General features: G+C 36.4%; 1 protein-coding gene across 4 annotated transcripts in view; it reads right to left on the bottom strand.

The window, feature by feature from the left end:
* The window catches only part of ncam2 (neural cell adhesion molecule 2), a 205,893-nt gene that overhangs the window by 23,295 nt on the left and 165,421 nt on the right, over window positions 1-17,177 (bottom strand). For all 4 annotated transcript variants that reach the window (XM_053497225.1, XM_053497222.1, XM_053497223.1 and 1 more), the window contains exons 4-11: window positions 15,747-15,890; window positions 15,243-15,377; window positions 10,101-10,218; window positions 8,506-8,666; window positions 5,608-5,753; window positions 3,058-3,208; window positions 1,811-1,998; window positions 1,505-1,601 (exon numbers count right to left, since the gene is read on the bottom strand). In XM_053497225.1, the coding sequence (XP_053353200.1) occupies window positions 1,505-1,601; window positions 1,811-1,998; window positions 3,058-3,208; window positions 5,608-5,753; window positions 8,506-8,666; window positions 10,101-10,218; window positions 15,243-15,377; window positions 15,747-15,890 (1,140 nt within the window). The remainder of the gene's footprint in view (window positions 1-1,504; window positions 1,602-1,810; window positions 1,999-3,057; window positions 3,209-5,607; window positions 5,754-8,505; window positions 8,667-10,100; window positions 10,219-15,242; window positions 15,378-15,746; window positions 15,891-17,177) is intronic.

The raw sequence follows: 17,177 nt of genomic DNA, 5'->3' as shown, positions 1-17,177 counted from the left end.
AGCATTATGAAATAGAGTAGCTATCAGGTCAGACTATACAGGCCAGCCATTTTTCCCCCACATTAATCAGTGAGCCTTGGCCACTTATAAGCCTGCTGCAGTTTCCCCCGTTTTCTTTTCTTGGATTGCTTTTTGTATGTCCTGACCGCTGCAGACCAGGAACATCCCACAAACCCTGTAGTTTTGTGGTTACGTTGTACTAGGTGTCTAGCAATCGCAATTATATCCTTGTCAGAGTCGTTTAAATCCATGTGCTTGAACAATTTCTTATGCTTTTAATACAACAACTTCAGGAATAAAATGTTTACTTGCTAACCTATACAACCCACCCCCTTCCAAGTGCCATTGTAACGAGATATTGTAACTGTACCTACTGTGAGAAGGGCCAAACTCTGATGGATATTGACTTACAGTAAATACACCAACTCCAAACTCTTGTAAGATGTTCCTGGTCTTAAGTGGACGGGGCCTACCAAAACTGTTCCAAGGAAGAAAAACCAGGGAACCAGATATGGATTTGGATTTTCTCCCTAATTTAGTCGTGGCCAATTCCTCCCTGTCACTAGGGGGCTCCCACATTAAGGCTACTACTACCATTCAGCCGGGAGGGCCGAAGACTATTACGTGTTTTCTCCAAACCGCGTGATGCCAACCGACCGCATCTTTTCGAACTGCTTGCACTGTTAGGGGCGGAGTAACACACTCGGAGGAAAGCGCTAGCCGCTCCTTCCGCGTGCGCAAGCTCACAGTCGCCCCTGATAGACTCTAGAGCCATGATTAATGTGGGAGCACAAAGTACCACTCATCCTTCCCCTCTGAGAGAGCTCGGCCAATCAGCTCTCTCTAGACCTCCGGCTGTGAGAGGTAACAGCATCACCAGGGGATCGAACAGTGATGCCTGGATGATAGGGTGAGCACTTTACCACTGCGCCACTCGGAGGCAATGTTTTCTTAACACAATACGATTTTCTGTCTATAAGCTAAACCTATTTAAAATAAAGAAAGTTGTAGTATATGGTAATAAAAAGGGAGCCAAGGACTATAGTGACACATGGTGATCCCTACAAATGATATGCAAAGATCTAAAATATTGAAAATGTTAGTTATCTAGCAAACCAATTTCCACTCAAGTACTTATCAAGTAACAATTTCCACTCTGACTTCTGGCTTTTGGAAAGGTGTGGTCTACTAACAGGCTCAATTCCCATCTCTGTATGCGTGGAGTTTGCAAGTTCTCCATGTGCTTGGTGGGTTTCCTCCGGGTACTCCGGTTTCCTCCCACAGCCCAAAGACATGCAGATTAGGTTAATTGGCGTTTCCAAATTGCCCTGAGTATGTGTGTGAAGGTGTGTATGTGTGTGCCCTTTGATGGATTGGCACGCTGTCCAGGGTGTATCCTGCCTCGTGCCCTAAGTCTCCTGGGATAGGCTTCAGGCCCCCCGCAACCCTGTGTACAGGATAAAGTAGTATAGGCAATGAGTGAGTGAGTAAGCAGTTTACTAACCTGCCTGAGCCAAGATGAACTCTTGGAACCGCATGCCAATGTTGTTTCTAGCCGTGCAGTTGTATCGGCCAAAATCCCGGTCTGACATCGGAGTGACCTGGATAAATGAGAGTGGAGTAAGATAAACTGGTGACCCAATTTATCAGACTCCTGAATAAATTGGATCTGAGCTGTACCTTGAAACAAATGTGCTTTGAGCACCAAAGCAGATTAACTAACAGTTCAGAGAATCAGCGAATGAATTACAGAGGATATCAGGTACCTTCAGTAAAGGGTACAATAAGTGCCGAGTATGTGTGTAAGTACCTCCAGGAGTGATTTGCCTGGAGCGCTATGTACTCGCATGTTGGCCATGCCCTCGGTAGGGATTGTTAGCTTGTCCCGCCGCCACAGCATAGTGGCCACAGGGTTGGACATCACCTCACAGCTGATGTTTACCGGGTTGCCCTCCCATGAGAAAAAGATGGTGTGATTGGTCTGGAACTTGGGTGCATCTGTTAAAAGATAAAAAGCCATTAGCTAGTTGAAGCATTAAAAATTTTGGCTCTAAACAAGCATTGACAACAGAACGCAGATCAGCTGCCCAGAGTTAATTCTGAGCAGAATTTAAAATATAAGCTAACAGCTTACTGGCACAGGCAGAACCATTGGAAAAGAATAACAGACTAAGCTCTGTGACTGTCACAGATGTGAGTTTGTCTGTAAATACACATGTGATAACTGAAAAGTGCACCTGGGAGCTTGCTTGCAGCTGTGTATACAGCCTTGTGATCAAACTGAATATCTCACACTGCAATTTTCTAAAACAACCAGCCCAATCTACATACTGTCCATCGTTTTCACATTCTCGGTATTTTTTTTCTTTCTTTCCTCTTCCTTTCTGGAAGGCATGTACACTACCCAAATTATATGCATGCTTTTTTGCTGCCCCTGTGTTACCTTTGGCCTGATGAATAGGTAAAGTAATGAGCACCATGGATGGCCTGTTCACTCCACTGAGCTCCATTTAGAAAACATTCCCAGTTGCAACTAAACCACCCACCTCCCATTGCTCTCACCATGTACCAGTGTCACCCTGCTGGATAATCTGCTCTCACTTTATTGATAACATAGAGCCACATCATCAAACTGTGCCCACAGTGAAGAGGAGATAGATACTTAACATTATCTCTGGAGATTTTCTTGCACCTGGGTCATTTTTGAATATGTAGCTGCAATAATTCAGACTTGTGTTATAATTTTAAAGATGTTTCATCACTCATCCATAAAACTGATGAAGCCCTTCAGAACAGATGAAGCCCCAGTGATTGGTTAAATGTCTTCAATCTTTTAAACGTATTATGGACTTACTAAAATCACTCCAATTTGAAAAGGCATGTAGCACATGGTACTTTTTACAACAGCATGGGCTGGAGGAGGGACGGGAATTTTTCCCAGATTCTCATCTCCTGCTGGTGTGTGATTAAGGGTTGTCATGTGTGTACATGTGTCTGGAATACACATTTATGGCAGTGTGTATTTGTGTGGGGATTCTGTGAGTAATATACACTCACACTCGATATCCAGGAACATGCTCTTCTGATGTCCTCCAATTCTGCTGAGAGCTTCACAGTCAAAACGGCCCCAGTCTGACAGTCCCACTCCCACGATGGTCAGCATGGACTCACCATGATGCCCACGCACCTCCACACGCTCATCTGGACTCTGAGAACACAAACACATGGCACTTTATATTAGTATAATATTTAACTGAGTTTAAATATTAAATACAAAAGGCTAAGTAGTAGAACTATTTAGCAAAATCATCTCTGAATACACAATTTTATATACTGTATTAAAAAAAACACATAAAGAGGCAGTAAAATTTTATAGACTGGATTAAATACTATCAAGGACTTTTTTTTTTAGATTTTTAGCAACAGCCTAAAGTGAAGTTAAAAGAATGTGCATTAATGTCAGAGAGTATGCTTAGATCTTCACAGAGATTTTTTTCGAAAAGTAAAATGCTGTTTCTTAGCAGAATTGTGTGAAATACAGCCGGCTATGAAGTTGGCAAATCCTTTAAAACTATTCCTACTTCAGGATAAGTTTGATCTAAATTGTTATTAGAACTTTGTCAAAAACTAGATAAAGGGAAATTAAATGAAAAGAATTATGCAAAAATTTATAGTCTTGGCATTTACATATGAAAAATGTGGGGGGGGGGGTACTGTGGAAAAGTTTTTATCATAATGCAAGTAAAAAAAGTGAAAACTCATATTCTAGACCAAATATACAGTAAGAATTTGTTTTTTTTTTCAATAATGGCTTATAGCTCAAGAATTTTTTTTATAAAATATATAATATATCATAATTTCGATAAAATGTAATTTTAAGATTAAATAACTTACTATTTCTACAGAATAAATACAATGTATCTTCCAGTCTGTTTCAGTACATGCAACCACAATCAAGAGAAAAACTGCTGACTTGAATTGTTGTCCAGAAGATGATCATTAACACCCTCCACAAGAAGGGTAAGTCACAGAAGGTCATCCCTGAAAGGGCTGACTGCACACAGAGTGCTGTATCAAAGCATATTTATTGAAAGTTAAATGGAAGAGAAAGTGCGGAAGGAAACAAGGATGACTGCAGTTGTAAGAAGAATTTAGCAAACCTGATTTAAAAACTTCACAAGGAGTGGAAGCTAAACTCAGTGCATCAGGAGATACCACATATGGATGGGAATGGGCTGCAAGTGTTGAATTCTAGTATCAAGCCACTCCTGAACCACAGTCTGAAGTGTCTTACCTGAGTGAGGGTAAAAAGAAATGGACCATTGCTCAGTGGCACAACATGCCCATGTCTGCTGGTGTTGGTACACTGTGTTTCATCAATACCAAAGGCAACCAGGCGATTTTAGAACACTATATGCTTCTATCTGTCTATTATGTATGAGGAGTTGCTGATTTCCTTTTCGGACAGGCACCTGCTCACAGCCCCAAAACTACCACTAACTATCATGGTTTGCTGACCACGATATGACTGTGCTTGACTAGCTATAGCAAATTTGCCTGTCCTGGTGTTGTGTGTTTGACTACAGCGATCATGTTATTGTATTCATTATGAGAAGTTACACAGAGAGGACTGCTTTGTCTTTCACTTTTATTTTGTGCTTACATTGCTCTGTTAACTATTACTATTATAAACGTGTTGCAAGACTGCTGAAGTGTTAACATGGCAGTTTGTTTCACTATTAAACTTTAGTAAAATGTAAGACCACTTACATAAGGGTTTAGGTCTCAAATGCTAAAATACTGTACTCTTCAGTATTTCTTCTAATTCCTAACTGCACTATTTCTACATTGTGATTTTTGCTATACCACCACTGAGAAACTCAATGTGCTTCTTCTTGCTACATATCCCTCCTTGATTACTCTTTACCTTTTCCATCAGACAGGCCATTTAAATTGCTTGCTGAGCAGTGGCTGCTAGATTAAGCATGGTGGCAGGGTCTTTCATAACGCTCCTGTCAAAGATCTGCAGACAGCTTCGTCGAAGAGCAACTCCATTTACCTCAATTGTTGCTGCCTAACAACTGTGCTTTTATAGTATTCTAATGCTTTTTGACAGCTCCTCTTCTGTTCGTGTTACAGGACTGGGCGTCCCTGTTGAATTAACTATTGTGCAGCATCCATTTTTATTCAGTGCAGACAGAGAACCTGGAGGTAGAAACTGAACTTTTATCTTACAGTAGTGCCATGCAGTTCTGGTAGCATCATAATTTCATGTCAGCTTCTGAGCTGTAACAGCTGTATTTCAAATACTTAACCACAAACTACAGACAATGAACGAGTGCATCAATCAATTGCCAGGCTTTCTCACCACTGGAGAGCTACACCACTGGAGAGCTATATTTAAATATGCACAGACACTGGCACAGCAAACATATCTGACACAACGAATAGATCATGATTCATCTTTTCGCATGTTTGTATATCGCACATTTATATCAAGGCAGATTACATCAGTTTTTTGGTGGTCATATTAAGTTCCTATTCAAAACTAATTACTGCTTACCCAGTGCAAGGTCCAGCTGTACCTGTACTTGTCTAGAGTTGTACCTTTTGTCCATACAAGAAGCTTTGTCCATCGCTTGCTCTTCTCCAGGAGATCTCAGGCAGGGGTTCACCCTCAGCTTTACAAGAAATCATAGCAGCACTGCCCTCCACAGCGGTTACATTCCTTAGCTTAGTGATGTGTGGTTGGACTTTAAGCAGAAAAAGAGGTCATAATGTATAGTAAAAAACATGTTCAAAATAAGCCATCAAACTTCACTAAGTTAACAATATGATATAAAAATAATGTATGATACTACAAAAAATATGGACATTTGCAATGCAGGCACCATGCATGCTTGAATACACATGCACACACAAACACAATTAATTGTGACTATATTATATACTGTGTGAAGATTTTCTTTTTTGTGTGTGTGGGACTGATGATCTATAGAGTTACACCCTTTTCTACATGTATAAATCATAGGTAATATGGTGAAAAATAAGGCTGCACTGTTATGCTTATGTCAATAAATATACTGTACATAAGAGCTTTTGTTCCACAGGTCACATAGTAATATCATAAAACAGACAAGGATTTAAATGTGTGGCCGCTCACAGTGCATCAGTTCATCTGAAACAGCAATACTGAGCAATTCTGTATTTAATATGTCTGCTGACAAGTTTAAAATAAATTACTCCAACAAAGCAATCCTGCTGGTGACAATACAAAGATAAATCACTTAAACTGTGTATGTTTGCAATTTAGACATGGTTCATTAGTGTGCGAAACTAATTACACAATGAGATCAGAAAAATAAATGCCTGAAAAAATAAGTCAAATCTGGCAGTACTAAATAGAAAGAAAACTATACCTAAAAGGTCTTTGAGCAAATAAAAATATAGAGATACAATTGAATTAAATCATTGTAGTGATACAACAAAATTCGTAAACAAATAATAACTGCAGTAAAATATAATTATTATAACAATATATACCATGTAATATATTTAAAGTGGGATTTGTATCTTAGTGCAAACATAATTGTCAGAAATAAGAAAAGCATTGTCATATATTATATACTGTAGAGTATGAAGATTTGTTTTTTGTGTATGTGAGACTGATGATCTATACTGTAGAGTTACACCTTTCCGCTCAATGTAATATGATCAAATATAAGGCTGCACTGCTGTGCTATACAAAGTATTGTCAGTTAGGAAAGTATTGCCTGTTCAATGGCATGATATATAATTAAGCTCATCAGCTCATTTGATGCTTAAAAGAACACTTTTAAGAGAATACATAGATCATGTCCAAAGAACTAGAATATAAGACTTTTACGCAGAAAGAGAAATAGGTCTTATTTCTATAGAGAAGTGGAACAGACTTAATATTTATTGAGGTACAACTACATTTCCCATCAACCTTTGCAAACTAACTTTCCAAGCAATAACTGGGCATCATAGACTCTCTAAAGAATGCCCTTGCACATAGAAAGAATTCTGATGACTACAGAATAAATCTCCATACATTTACATGAGCTGACAAGGTGCTATCTGAATAATCTGAAAGGATGCTGACAGCTTCATGAAAAACTAAATTGAAATTCTTGGCCATAAAGAGTGTGTCACCCATTTTCTTAAATTATTTTATGAACCTATTCATGGAAGGAAAACTGGAGGGATGGAAGTGGGTGGACGTGGAAACTGAAAAAAACAAAACAAAACAGTAACATCTTTTTTTAGCAGCAAGAAGTATTTTTGCTATACCATTCCTGAAACTAATATTTTTTAATATAACCTGCAATGTGTTATATACTGTACACAAATGCTAAACTACACATTTACTGTAACTACACAATCAGATGCACAGTATAACAAGCAAGCATAAGCTTTATTGTCCCCTAAATTGAATGAAAATTGGCCTTATGTTTGAGTCCATCACCTGCTAGAAAATTAAAGTTTGCATCAAGTGACATAGTTTTAAAGAAGCCTAATGTTACAGTATGTCTTTAAAATTTATACCAGCCCAGTAGATAATTTAGCTCTTTTTTTTTCTAAGAGGATTTCTTCATGGATAATGCTGACTAATAATGTTGACTAATGCTGGGCAAAGTCAACTTACCTAAGTACAATTTCTCTAATCTGACATGTTAATAAGAGGGATTAGGGACATTTTTGTATCAGCCAGTGTTGCAAGTCTTTTCCTCAGGTAGCAAAATGTTATCAAACAAAGATATAGACTTTTTAATGTTTCCCATAAATGTATACAGTGGTATTTGGTCTATTTAAATGTGAATTAAGTTTGTATGCATTAGTTGTTTGTACCTGCCATGGCTTTCTACTAAAATTATGTTAAATTTGTTGCACCAAAGCCCAAGCAGCTGAATTACCATTTACCGAATTTGACTAAGCAGAACCAATCAAAAGCATACCAGTGTAAAATAGAAGGACAGATGTAGACATCAAACAAAGACTTTAATTTTTCCACATTTTTAAATTTATATGGTTCAAATATAACACAATTTTAGTAAATATATTCCATTATCATGTACGATTTCCTGTCAATATATAATACATCCTGTCAAATTATGATTGTGAGTGGTGAAATATGTCACTCTGTGTTACATAGCTCTGATCTATGATCAGTTTATGCACTGACTGTTATGATGTACAATAATAATTCAGTAATGAAAGTGAAATCTGCCACCACTGAAAGAAAATAGGTCTTGACCTGACTGTATGCTGCTTTTACTGTATTCTCAACTTGTCCCTGATATGAAAAATCAACCTGAAATTTAAATAATGCAAAATAATTCCTTTTTATTCTCATAAATTTAAATGTAGGCGGCATTATATCTATTCGCAAATGCTTGAGAGATTATATGGATAAATTGTATTTTAACAATAAACTCCATTAGCATATACACAAGTTATGTAAGTGGGGGAAAAGGTTCTTACCAAATACTTTAAGAAAAATCTCCCTCTGTACATCACCAGCCTTGTTGGAGGCCTTGCAGGTGTAGGAGCCACCATCGTCCTGCTTAATGTTGCGAATAGTAAGCGTGGTGCCGCGGGCTCGCATTACATACTGCTCTGACTCCTGGAGTTCAACTCCCTTCCTACCAGACATAACATGACAAACACGGCTCAGCCAGATACAGAAACATTATTGTGCGAAATGCAAAAGCACAAACAAAAACATCAACAAAAAGAAAAATAACCCTTAAAGGAGACATAATAAGCAAGTCAAACCAGAGAAAAACACAGACAAAACAAACTATGTCACAGAACATCTCAGTTTTATTCAATCATTTCACTGCACATTGGAATAGAAGACCACATCAGGAGTTTAAATTATGATAATGCTGGGTGTGGATCGAATAAAAATTTAATCTTTTTTAAAGCAAAGGAGCATATATGAGCCAATCAAGAAGAGTAATACTATGAGAATACAGAAATATTAGTTATGTTTGGCAACTGTTCTGTTATTGAATTGCATGATTCTGCATTTCAATTGATGTAATATTTGATTGAACTAGTCTTAATCAGACAGTCACATATCCTGTTTTCACAATCTCAAGAAATGTAGAGATTTCTAATCTGAGGCATTAAGTTAAAACACTGTGGTCATGGTAATGATGACCTAAGTCATTATTGTAAAAACAAACAAACAAACAAACTTGAAAACAAGTAACCCTGTAACAGCATAACAAAAACAAATGACTCACTTTTCATTCAATTCCCAATTATAAACAAGAATAATTTAATAAATAAATGCAACTAGAAATACAATTAAAGTGCAAGTGTCAGCAGGAGTACTTTAATTGCCCTGTGCTGTCTCAGTGTCTTCTTTAGCGTTTGGTTAGACGCAGTCATAAAAGGTCAGCATACACTAGTTCTTGGCACCAACCATACTTATCTCCTTCTCTTGCCAATCTCAGTAGAGGTAATTACAGTGATTGAGGGCCTGTAATCAACATGTTGGGTCGCCTGTCACTCAAAGCCCACACATTAGAGGTGGAAAGTGTCCACTTGAAATCAAAATGTGTCATTATAGACCTCTTCCTGTGACTACTCAATTCTTTTCCTCAGACTTCCTGTGGTGCTATTATATGACAAAACTTTCACCTGTTAAAAATATGTCTAAATCATAAAACCTTTTAGTGCAAATTCATCTGTTTTATACTCTTTAACAGAACATTAGAATTTGAAAAAAAAAAAAAAAACAATGGCTCTTAGCAAAGGCCACACTTTTCTAATTGCAGCATATGAGAAAAGGTAGACATTGATTAGGGCAAACCCTTTCATTTCTTTGTTAGTTTTCACACTGTTTTTAAGAGCCAGTTACAGTAAGTTAAGACTTTATTTGTCATAGAGATTTTAGTGCGGAGTGAAAGTCTTTATATTTTGAAAAATTGGATTTTGAAATTGGATTTCGAAGATGGGGTGTCTTTCACCTTCTTACCGTTTACTGTTTGTTATTATTACAGCACCAAAGTCACACCATACAAGGTGTTATAAGAAATAACTAGGTGTGTGTGAGTGAATTATACCTGTGCCAGGTAACATCAGGTTCAGGAGAGCCATAAGCCCTGCAGGTGAATGTCACGGATTCACCGTAGTCAGCTGTTGCGTTGAAGGATTGCTGTGGCACGGACAACACCGGAGGAACTATTGGAGAAAGAAGTTGCTTTTAAATAAATATGATGCCTGTCATTCCTGACAAAGAATGTTCATATTTACTAATATGATCGTAATTTTTTTTTTTAACTGTTCAGTGGGTCGAATAAAAGTCACTCATATATATATAAAATAATATGTACAGTACTTGTGCAAACGTCTTAGACACCACATTGTTTAATAAATTTAAACGTATATGTTTGCAATGTCTCATTATTATGTAAAAAGCATTCACTATTAACACTATTTAAAAATGAATAAATACATAACAGTACAGTTTTTACCTACAGTACTGTGCAAAAGTCTAGATGCATACAAAAATAACATAAAATAAGCAAAGATGCCTTTGAAATAGTCATGTATTATTTATTTACAAGCATGCAAATATCCTTGTGTTATTTATTTGTTAATGTTACATTACATTACATAATGTTTATGTTACATTACATTACATAATGTTTATGTTACATTACATAATAATGCAGCCAGTTTAAATATATATATATATATATATATATATATATATATATATATATATATATATATATATATATATAACAAAATTTGCACTAAAGAGGAATATGTTTTTGCACATTATATTATATTATATTATATTATATTATATTATATTATATTCATATATACTTGAATTCACCACAGATACATGTGTAAAACAGATGCTCACATACAACAAAACTAGAATCCTATGCTGTATGATTTTATCATATAGTTTCAACTAGTAATGATATTATCCACTCAAAACACTAAAATAAGTATTATTTTGAAATCGTGTTTGCAACATTTTGTTGGGGTCGTTTAATATTATTCCAACATCTTATGACCAACATTATTTGATCAAATTAATTCTTTAAATCTTTTAAAACCAACCTAAGAACAATGGGATCCCAAAGTCTATAACGTTCCCAAATTAACATTGCCAGATCATTTAGACAAGCAGAATTTCCTGCAGGGAAGTTATCATATTTCATTTATGTATTATTAGCCTTGAGGTATAAATAACAATTATGAAATAAATAAACACAATCAGTTGAAATTAATATCTCCTATACAGTTCAGTTTATTATATTGCGAAAGGTAAAGAAAGAAAATAAAAAAGTGGCTGGTCAGCCAGATAACCTAAGAGAATCTACATCTTATAAATTACCTTCACTTTCCAATATTTAAAGTAATCTGTGCATAAGAATTTTTTTTAATGATTTAAGCACAAGATTTCTTTAACTTTTATCAATACTTCCCTAAATACTTTTAATATAGCTATAAGATGTGTTCAAGTCATAGTGGGACTTTCACATGAATAAAGATGTATGGTGATGAGTCTCTTAGTCACAGTCAAACATTTAAATGTTGCTAGCAGCTATTACCACATCCCATATACAGTCCTGACCACCTGTTTGGGACATTAAATAAGTTCCTGGGACGCCAGCGTTCCTGGGAGTCCAAAGGAAAATATACAATGCATACAAACCACATAAAAAAATACTAATTTGTGCTTTAGTGGAACACTATTGTTTTCTTAGCAAAGCAAAAAAATTCAGCTTATTCTGATATTTGACAATGCACATACTTATCTGCTTTGTTTCCTTACTCCAGTTGTTTTGGGTTGACAAATGGATGAGACTCTGCCATCTAAAATGGGTGTCATTTTGAATTATGCTCTATTTAAGACATAACATAATTTAATGGAGTATGAGCTAGAGTAAAAAGATTAAATTAAGGGGATGTTTTATTCATGGTCAGTTTCAGGCTGGCTTGGCAGCATATTAGATCTACTAAAACATCTCTCTCGCCCCTCTAATAGGCACCAGAAATGCACACACTATTTGTTCAACAGAACACACATAATGGGTCATTCTTCAGAAATCCCCAAACTACTGACGGTCTAGTTTGAATTAATTCACAGATCTTCCTGCAGTTATTATATGATAGAGAATGCAATCAGTTGGTGATGTATGATTGTGGGTGAGAAGTTTAGAAGGAAATTGTGGGAGGTAGGCTGCAGAATGATAAGAAGAATTTCTGTGACGGGGGTTTTGAAAGAGCAGTGATTGCAGATTAGCTGACGGCAATGTAAGCTGTGATGGGGGCCGTCACCATTACAGCTGATGTTCAATTATTCCTCTTATAATCAAATCTGTCTTCTCAGAAGAGCAAACACTGCACAATGTGTTGGTTCTATGTGTGTACACTGTTTATGTCACCCCACTTCAATACTAATAGACTACTTAGACAATGTAAATCAGACAGTTGATACAACATTACACACACAGAGGCACACACACACACGCACAAACACACACACACACACACACACACACACACACTTGGATAGTTTAACCTTGTGGTATAAACTGCAATCTAATTTTTTTTTTTGCGGTTCTTTACAGTTGTTTCTATGAACAAATAATAATACAAATAATGCTAATAAAAAAATGGTTATTTTGAAAGTTTTACATTTTTACGACATCATTCCCATATTCTGGTAGTGGTAAAATTTATGCATTATAAAAGTAATGCACAGTTTGATGTCTGAAACCTCCCCATAATCACAAACCGGCAATACCATAGTCCACACCATAGTCCATGGAAGCACACATATCTTTTTTTTAATCGATGTGTTGATGACACAGATCTGTGCCGCTTGGGCTTTGAGGATAAACAATCATGTTGGAATACATATCCTGTGGTTGTAGAAAAAAGTACACTGTTTTAAAAGGGTCAAATAATAGGCTTGCATCAAGCAAAAAATTCATGAGTTTGCTGAAATTACTAAAATTAGGTTAAGAACTGTCTAATGAATATTTAAACCTGTAAGAATAGCAATGAACTCTCAAAAAGATAACAACACTCTTCTTATTGAGGCTTATCAAACAGAAAGACTTAAGGGCATGGTATATGATGAGTCCAGTATAACCCTATACCAGAGCAATGCGTACATCAGTGTAAGAATGAACACACCTAAAGTGACATATCCATCATGCATAGTGCCCACTCTACAAGCCTTTGGTGGCAGTGTTATATTCTGGGGTTGCTTTAGGTCTCAGGTCTAAGCTCAGCAAGGTTATTTAGCAGTAAAACAAAGTCAGATGACTACCCCAATGTACAAAATTATCAGGTCATACTGTCATTGCATTTTTTCTTTCAAGGGTGACAAGGCTAAGATTTATCAGGCTCCAATTGTGAAAGGGTAGTTCTGGGAGCATAAAAATTATTTTCAAACAGAAATTGGCCAACCCCAAAATTCCAACCTTAACCCGAGTCTTTGAGTTTTTGACTTACTGTATGAGTTTCTGGAGAAGACTTAACAAAGTGCAATTTTTTAATGTATTAATGCAATTTTAAAGGAAAATGAAATGGTGCATACAGAAAACATTCCACAGTGAAACCGTGATATAATCAAAGTGAAAGGCATTTTAAAGACAGTAGAATGTTTTTTTCCCCAGGAAGTGTTAAATTAATCAAAATTAATTAAAACCTTCAAATACCACACAAAATACCAGAACTTACTGCTCTTAGTAAAAAGATTAGAGGGTTACACTGGTTAACATCCACAAAAATATATCAGAAAACCGAAACAAAAGTGGGTGTCAAGTACAAATACACTCACACACTATGGGCAATTTGGAAAAAACGTTTTTTGTTCTAAGGGGAAAACCCATAAAGCACATGTATCCCTTTATTTGTGAGGCAGCAGTGCTAACCAGCAAACCACAATGCCTTGTTTTTTTTTTTATTGTATATTATGGAGAGTGTTAGGAAATATTTGAAGAACTGTGGCACCAAAAATTGTTTTTAAAAGTTAAACCATTTAAAAGGTACAGTATAAGGAAATTAATGATGGCTACTAAAATACAGACTTTGAATTCTTGTTAGAATTTTCTCCACATAGAGACACACAGCAAATGCTGAGACATGTAAATAAAACACGCTCCACACTGGATTTGGTAGTCAGTCATTCAAACGTCCAACCAGATTATCATTGACTTTCTTGCCAATCAATAGTCATTTTCCAAAGGCTATAATCTAATTGAACTCATTCTTAAATGCAGGGACCCAACTGGAATAGCATTGCTAATACGAAACATAATTGGAAATAAAGACATCAAACCAGGCCTGTGAAGCATCTGGCTGAAGCTTAAACAACCAAGAAAGTTTGCCTATTTAGCACTGATCTGCTAGCCATAAAAACAGATTAATTTACAGGTTTGTGCTTAATGTTTGTGAATAATAAGGGGAAAAAAACAAAATATTTAACCGATATTAATCCAAAAGGCAAAACAATAATAGTAGTTATGTTTTTCTGAGTATATTTCTTATGCCTCAAACTGATGCAAATTGAAAAGCAGACACACTAATATGTTTATATGTTGTGCAGTGGTGGTGGCTGTAAGTCTGGTTGCTTCATTTGTTTTAGGGTGGCCTCTGATGTGCGTTGTCATGTCTGCCAGATTATCAGCCATGCCTCATTGAGCAACCTTATTAGATCAGTGGGAGTGATTTCAGCAGGGTGCTATAGAGACTCTGGCCTATGCTCACCCTCATCACATCAGACATAAAATATCATGCTTAATCTCTCCATATCATCGCTGCTCATCTTCAGCAAAAACACCAGAATCATTATCATGATGGCTAATAGCTATTAAGCCATGGTCCTTTATACAGGGCAATTTTAATAAAGAAAAGCGAAATCAGCACTGAGTAATAGCATTGATTCCATTGTGTATTGAATAATTCAGTTAGAATTAAAATAATATTTATAATGTTTGCAACCAATTTTAAGTAGTAAAAGTACAACTGTACACCATAAAATGTTTTTAAAAAAGTTGAAAACACCAAGAAAGAAAGAAAACTACAATTTTGTGACTTTTTTCTCCTCCTTTTTTGTGCTCTAGGCAAACCAGAAACGAGCACTTTTGCTGATTCTCTTTGACCAGGCATCACTATGAGCTTTCAATGCACAGCCATTATAGCACTTTGTCTTTGATAGAAACACTCACCGTTGACAACCAGGTTGATATCTCTGAAGTCAATCTCACCCCTGGCCTCCACTCGAGCTTCACAGCGGTACACACCCTCATCTGCCTTAGTCACTCTCTGGACTTGTAGGTTGTTATTTGGTAGGAGTTGAAACTCTATAAAGGAAGCCATGGAAAATTAATTTTAAAACCCTAATTAAAAAATCAAATGCTAAGCTATATTTACAGCTAAGAATGGCATTTAATTACACTACAGTCATGTCAATGGCATAATTTCTAAAAGCAGAAATAAAACATTGCATCAAAGCCATTTAATTTTAAAATCTAAAAATAGTCTGCTTTGAATTTCGGAGTTAGTCTTATTAGCAGAATAACAAAACTTGTCTTGAGTCTTTATTTCTGGCATTTTAATATATAACTTTTTGAACTTTCAAAACTTAATTATTCCACTGCAGAAATTGTTTGCTCCTGAAACTTTTTTTGATGTAAAAGGCATTCATGGCAACCCATTAACCAGCAACTCACTGTCAGTGTCCTCAGTAATCTCCATATTGTTGTAGTACCATGCAACCACAGGCACAGGGGAGCTGGTGACATCACACAGCACCTCAGCCACTTCACCCTGCCGAAACTCCTGCGGTGACGGCGCATCCCTGAATGTTAGTTTTTCTGGGAAGAAAGGAAATCACAGACCAATATATCATATTATTTGATATTTTACCACAAAATACTGTATTTGTTCTTTTACTGAAAAGAATGAAAATTTTTAATGTAATGTGTCTATGCTAGTCTGTTCATCCTTGTACAAGACACCAAACCATCTTATTGCATTGTCTTTGTATATAAAATTCATATTTGATCATTGCTGACTTACTAATGTTCATTTTCCATTATACGTCAATGGCATAAAAGTAGAGTAGGTAAAAGTAAAAAGCTACAAAATCCTAAACCGATGACCCAACCTGGAACCTTAACACCATTTGCTAATCTGGGAAGAAGAAAGCCCTAAGCATTCTAAGCATTCTAAGTTTCTGCAGAGGAGTAAGTCTACCTACTTTCATTTTCACCACCTTTAACCAGGAGACAATAAAGAGCACCCTGACCCAATGTTGCACTGTTTGTTAGGGCACCTGCACCATCTTAGACAGCAAGAACCGAAAGCAGATTTTAAGGACAGCTAAAAAGATTTTTGGTCTCAGTTTACACCAATGAGACCTTCCACCACAAATGCCGCATCTACAAGGCCACTAGTATCGTGCATGAGCCTCACAACCCTCTAAAGAACTCTTCACCTTTCTGCTATCTGGCATATGGTATGGGAGAATCTGTGCCACCATCAGCTTCGTTCCTCAGGAGGCTGGACGGCTAAACACACATCTGTCCGCAACACCCACATAGATTAATCAAGACCCTACTCAACACACACACACACACACACACACACACACACACACACACACACACACACACACACACACTTAAGTGATAACAGACACATTTGATGGTCATTGTACACCTGCATACTACAAGTATATTTTGCACATGTATATTTATTGCACATTTTGCAGTTTATGTAAACGTCTGTATCATGTTATGAAGTCATTAAAAATATCACCATCTATTGCCACAATTTATATAGGATCAAATTATATATAGGATAAAACTCACTTAACCTGACTGGATCTCATGCCTGGAAAACTGGTTATGTGGTGATGGAAACAAAGCTGGAATGAACCAGGCTGTTGCAGGGCATCAGCTAAAACATTTTATCTACTTCACAAAATTTCACTTAAATCAATAAAAAATAAAAAAAAAATCATAAAAAATATAAAATAAGAGCAGGAGATATGTCTACTTTTGCTATTGGATCAGTTCCAGCAGAGATGACTGAGTCTAGTTAGCACTTTGTTTATGATTATTCACAGTTATGCAAGCGAGAATTAGTTGTGATATTCC

This window comes from Clarias gariepinus, chromosome 5 (assembly GCF_024256425.1).
Source record: "Clarias gariepinus isolate MV-2021 ecotype Netherlands chromosome 5, CGAR_prim_01v2, whole genome shotgun sequence".
Lineage (NCBI taxonomy): Eukaryota > Metazoa > Chordata > Actinopteri > Siluriformes > Clariidae > Clarias > Clarias gariepinus.
Note: the sequence above shows the minus strand (reverse complement) of the source record. Positions and strands in the feature narration are given on the sequence as shown.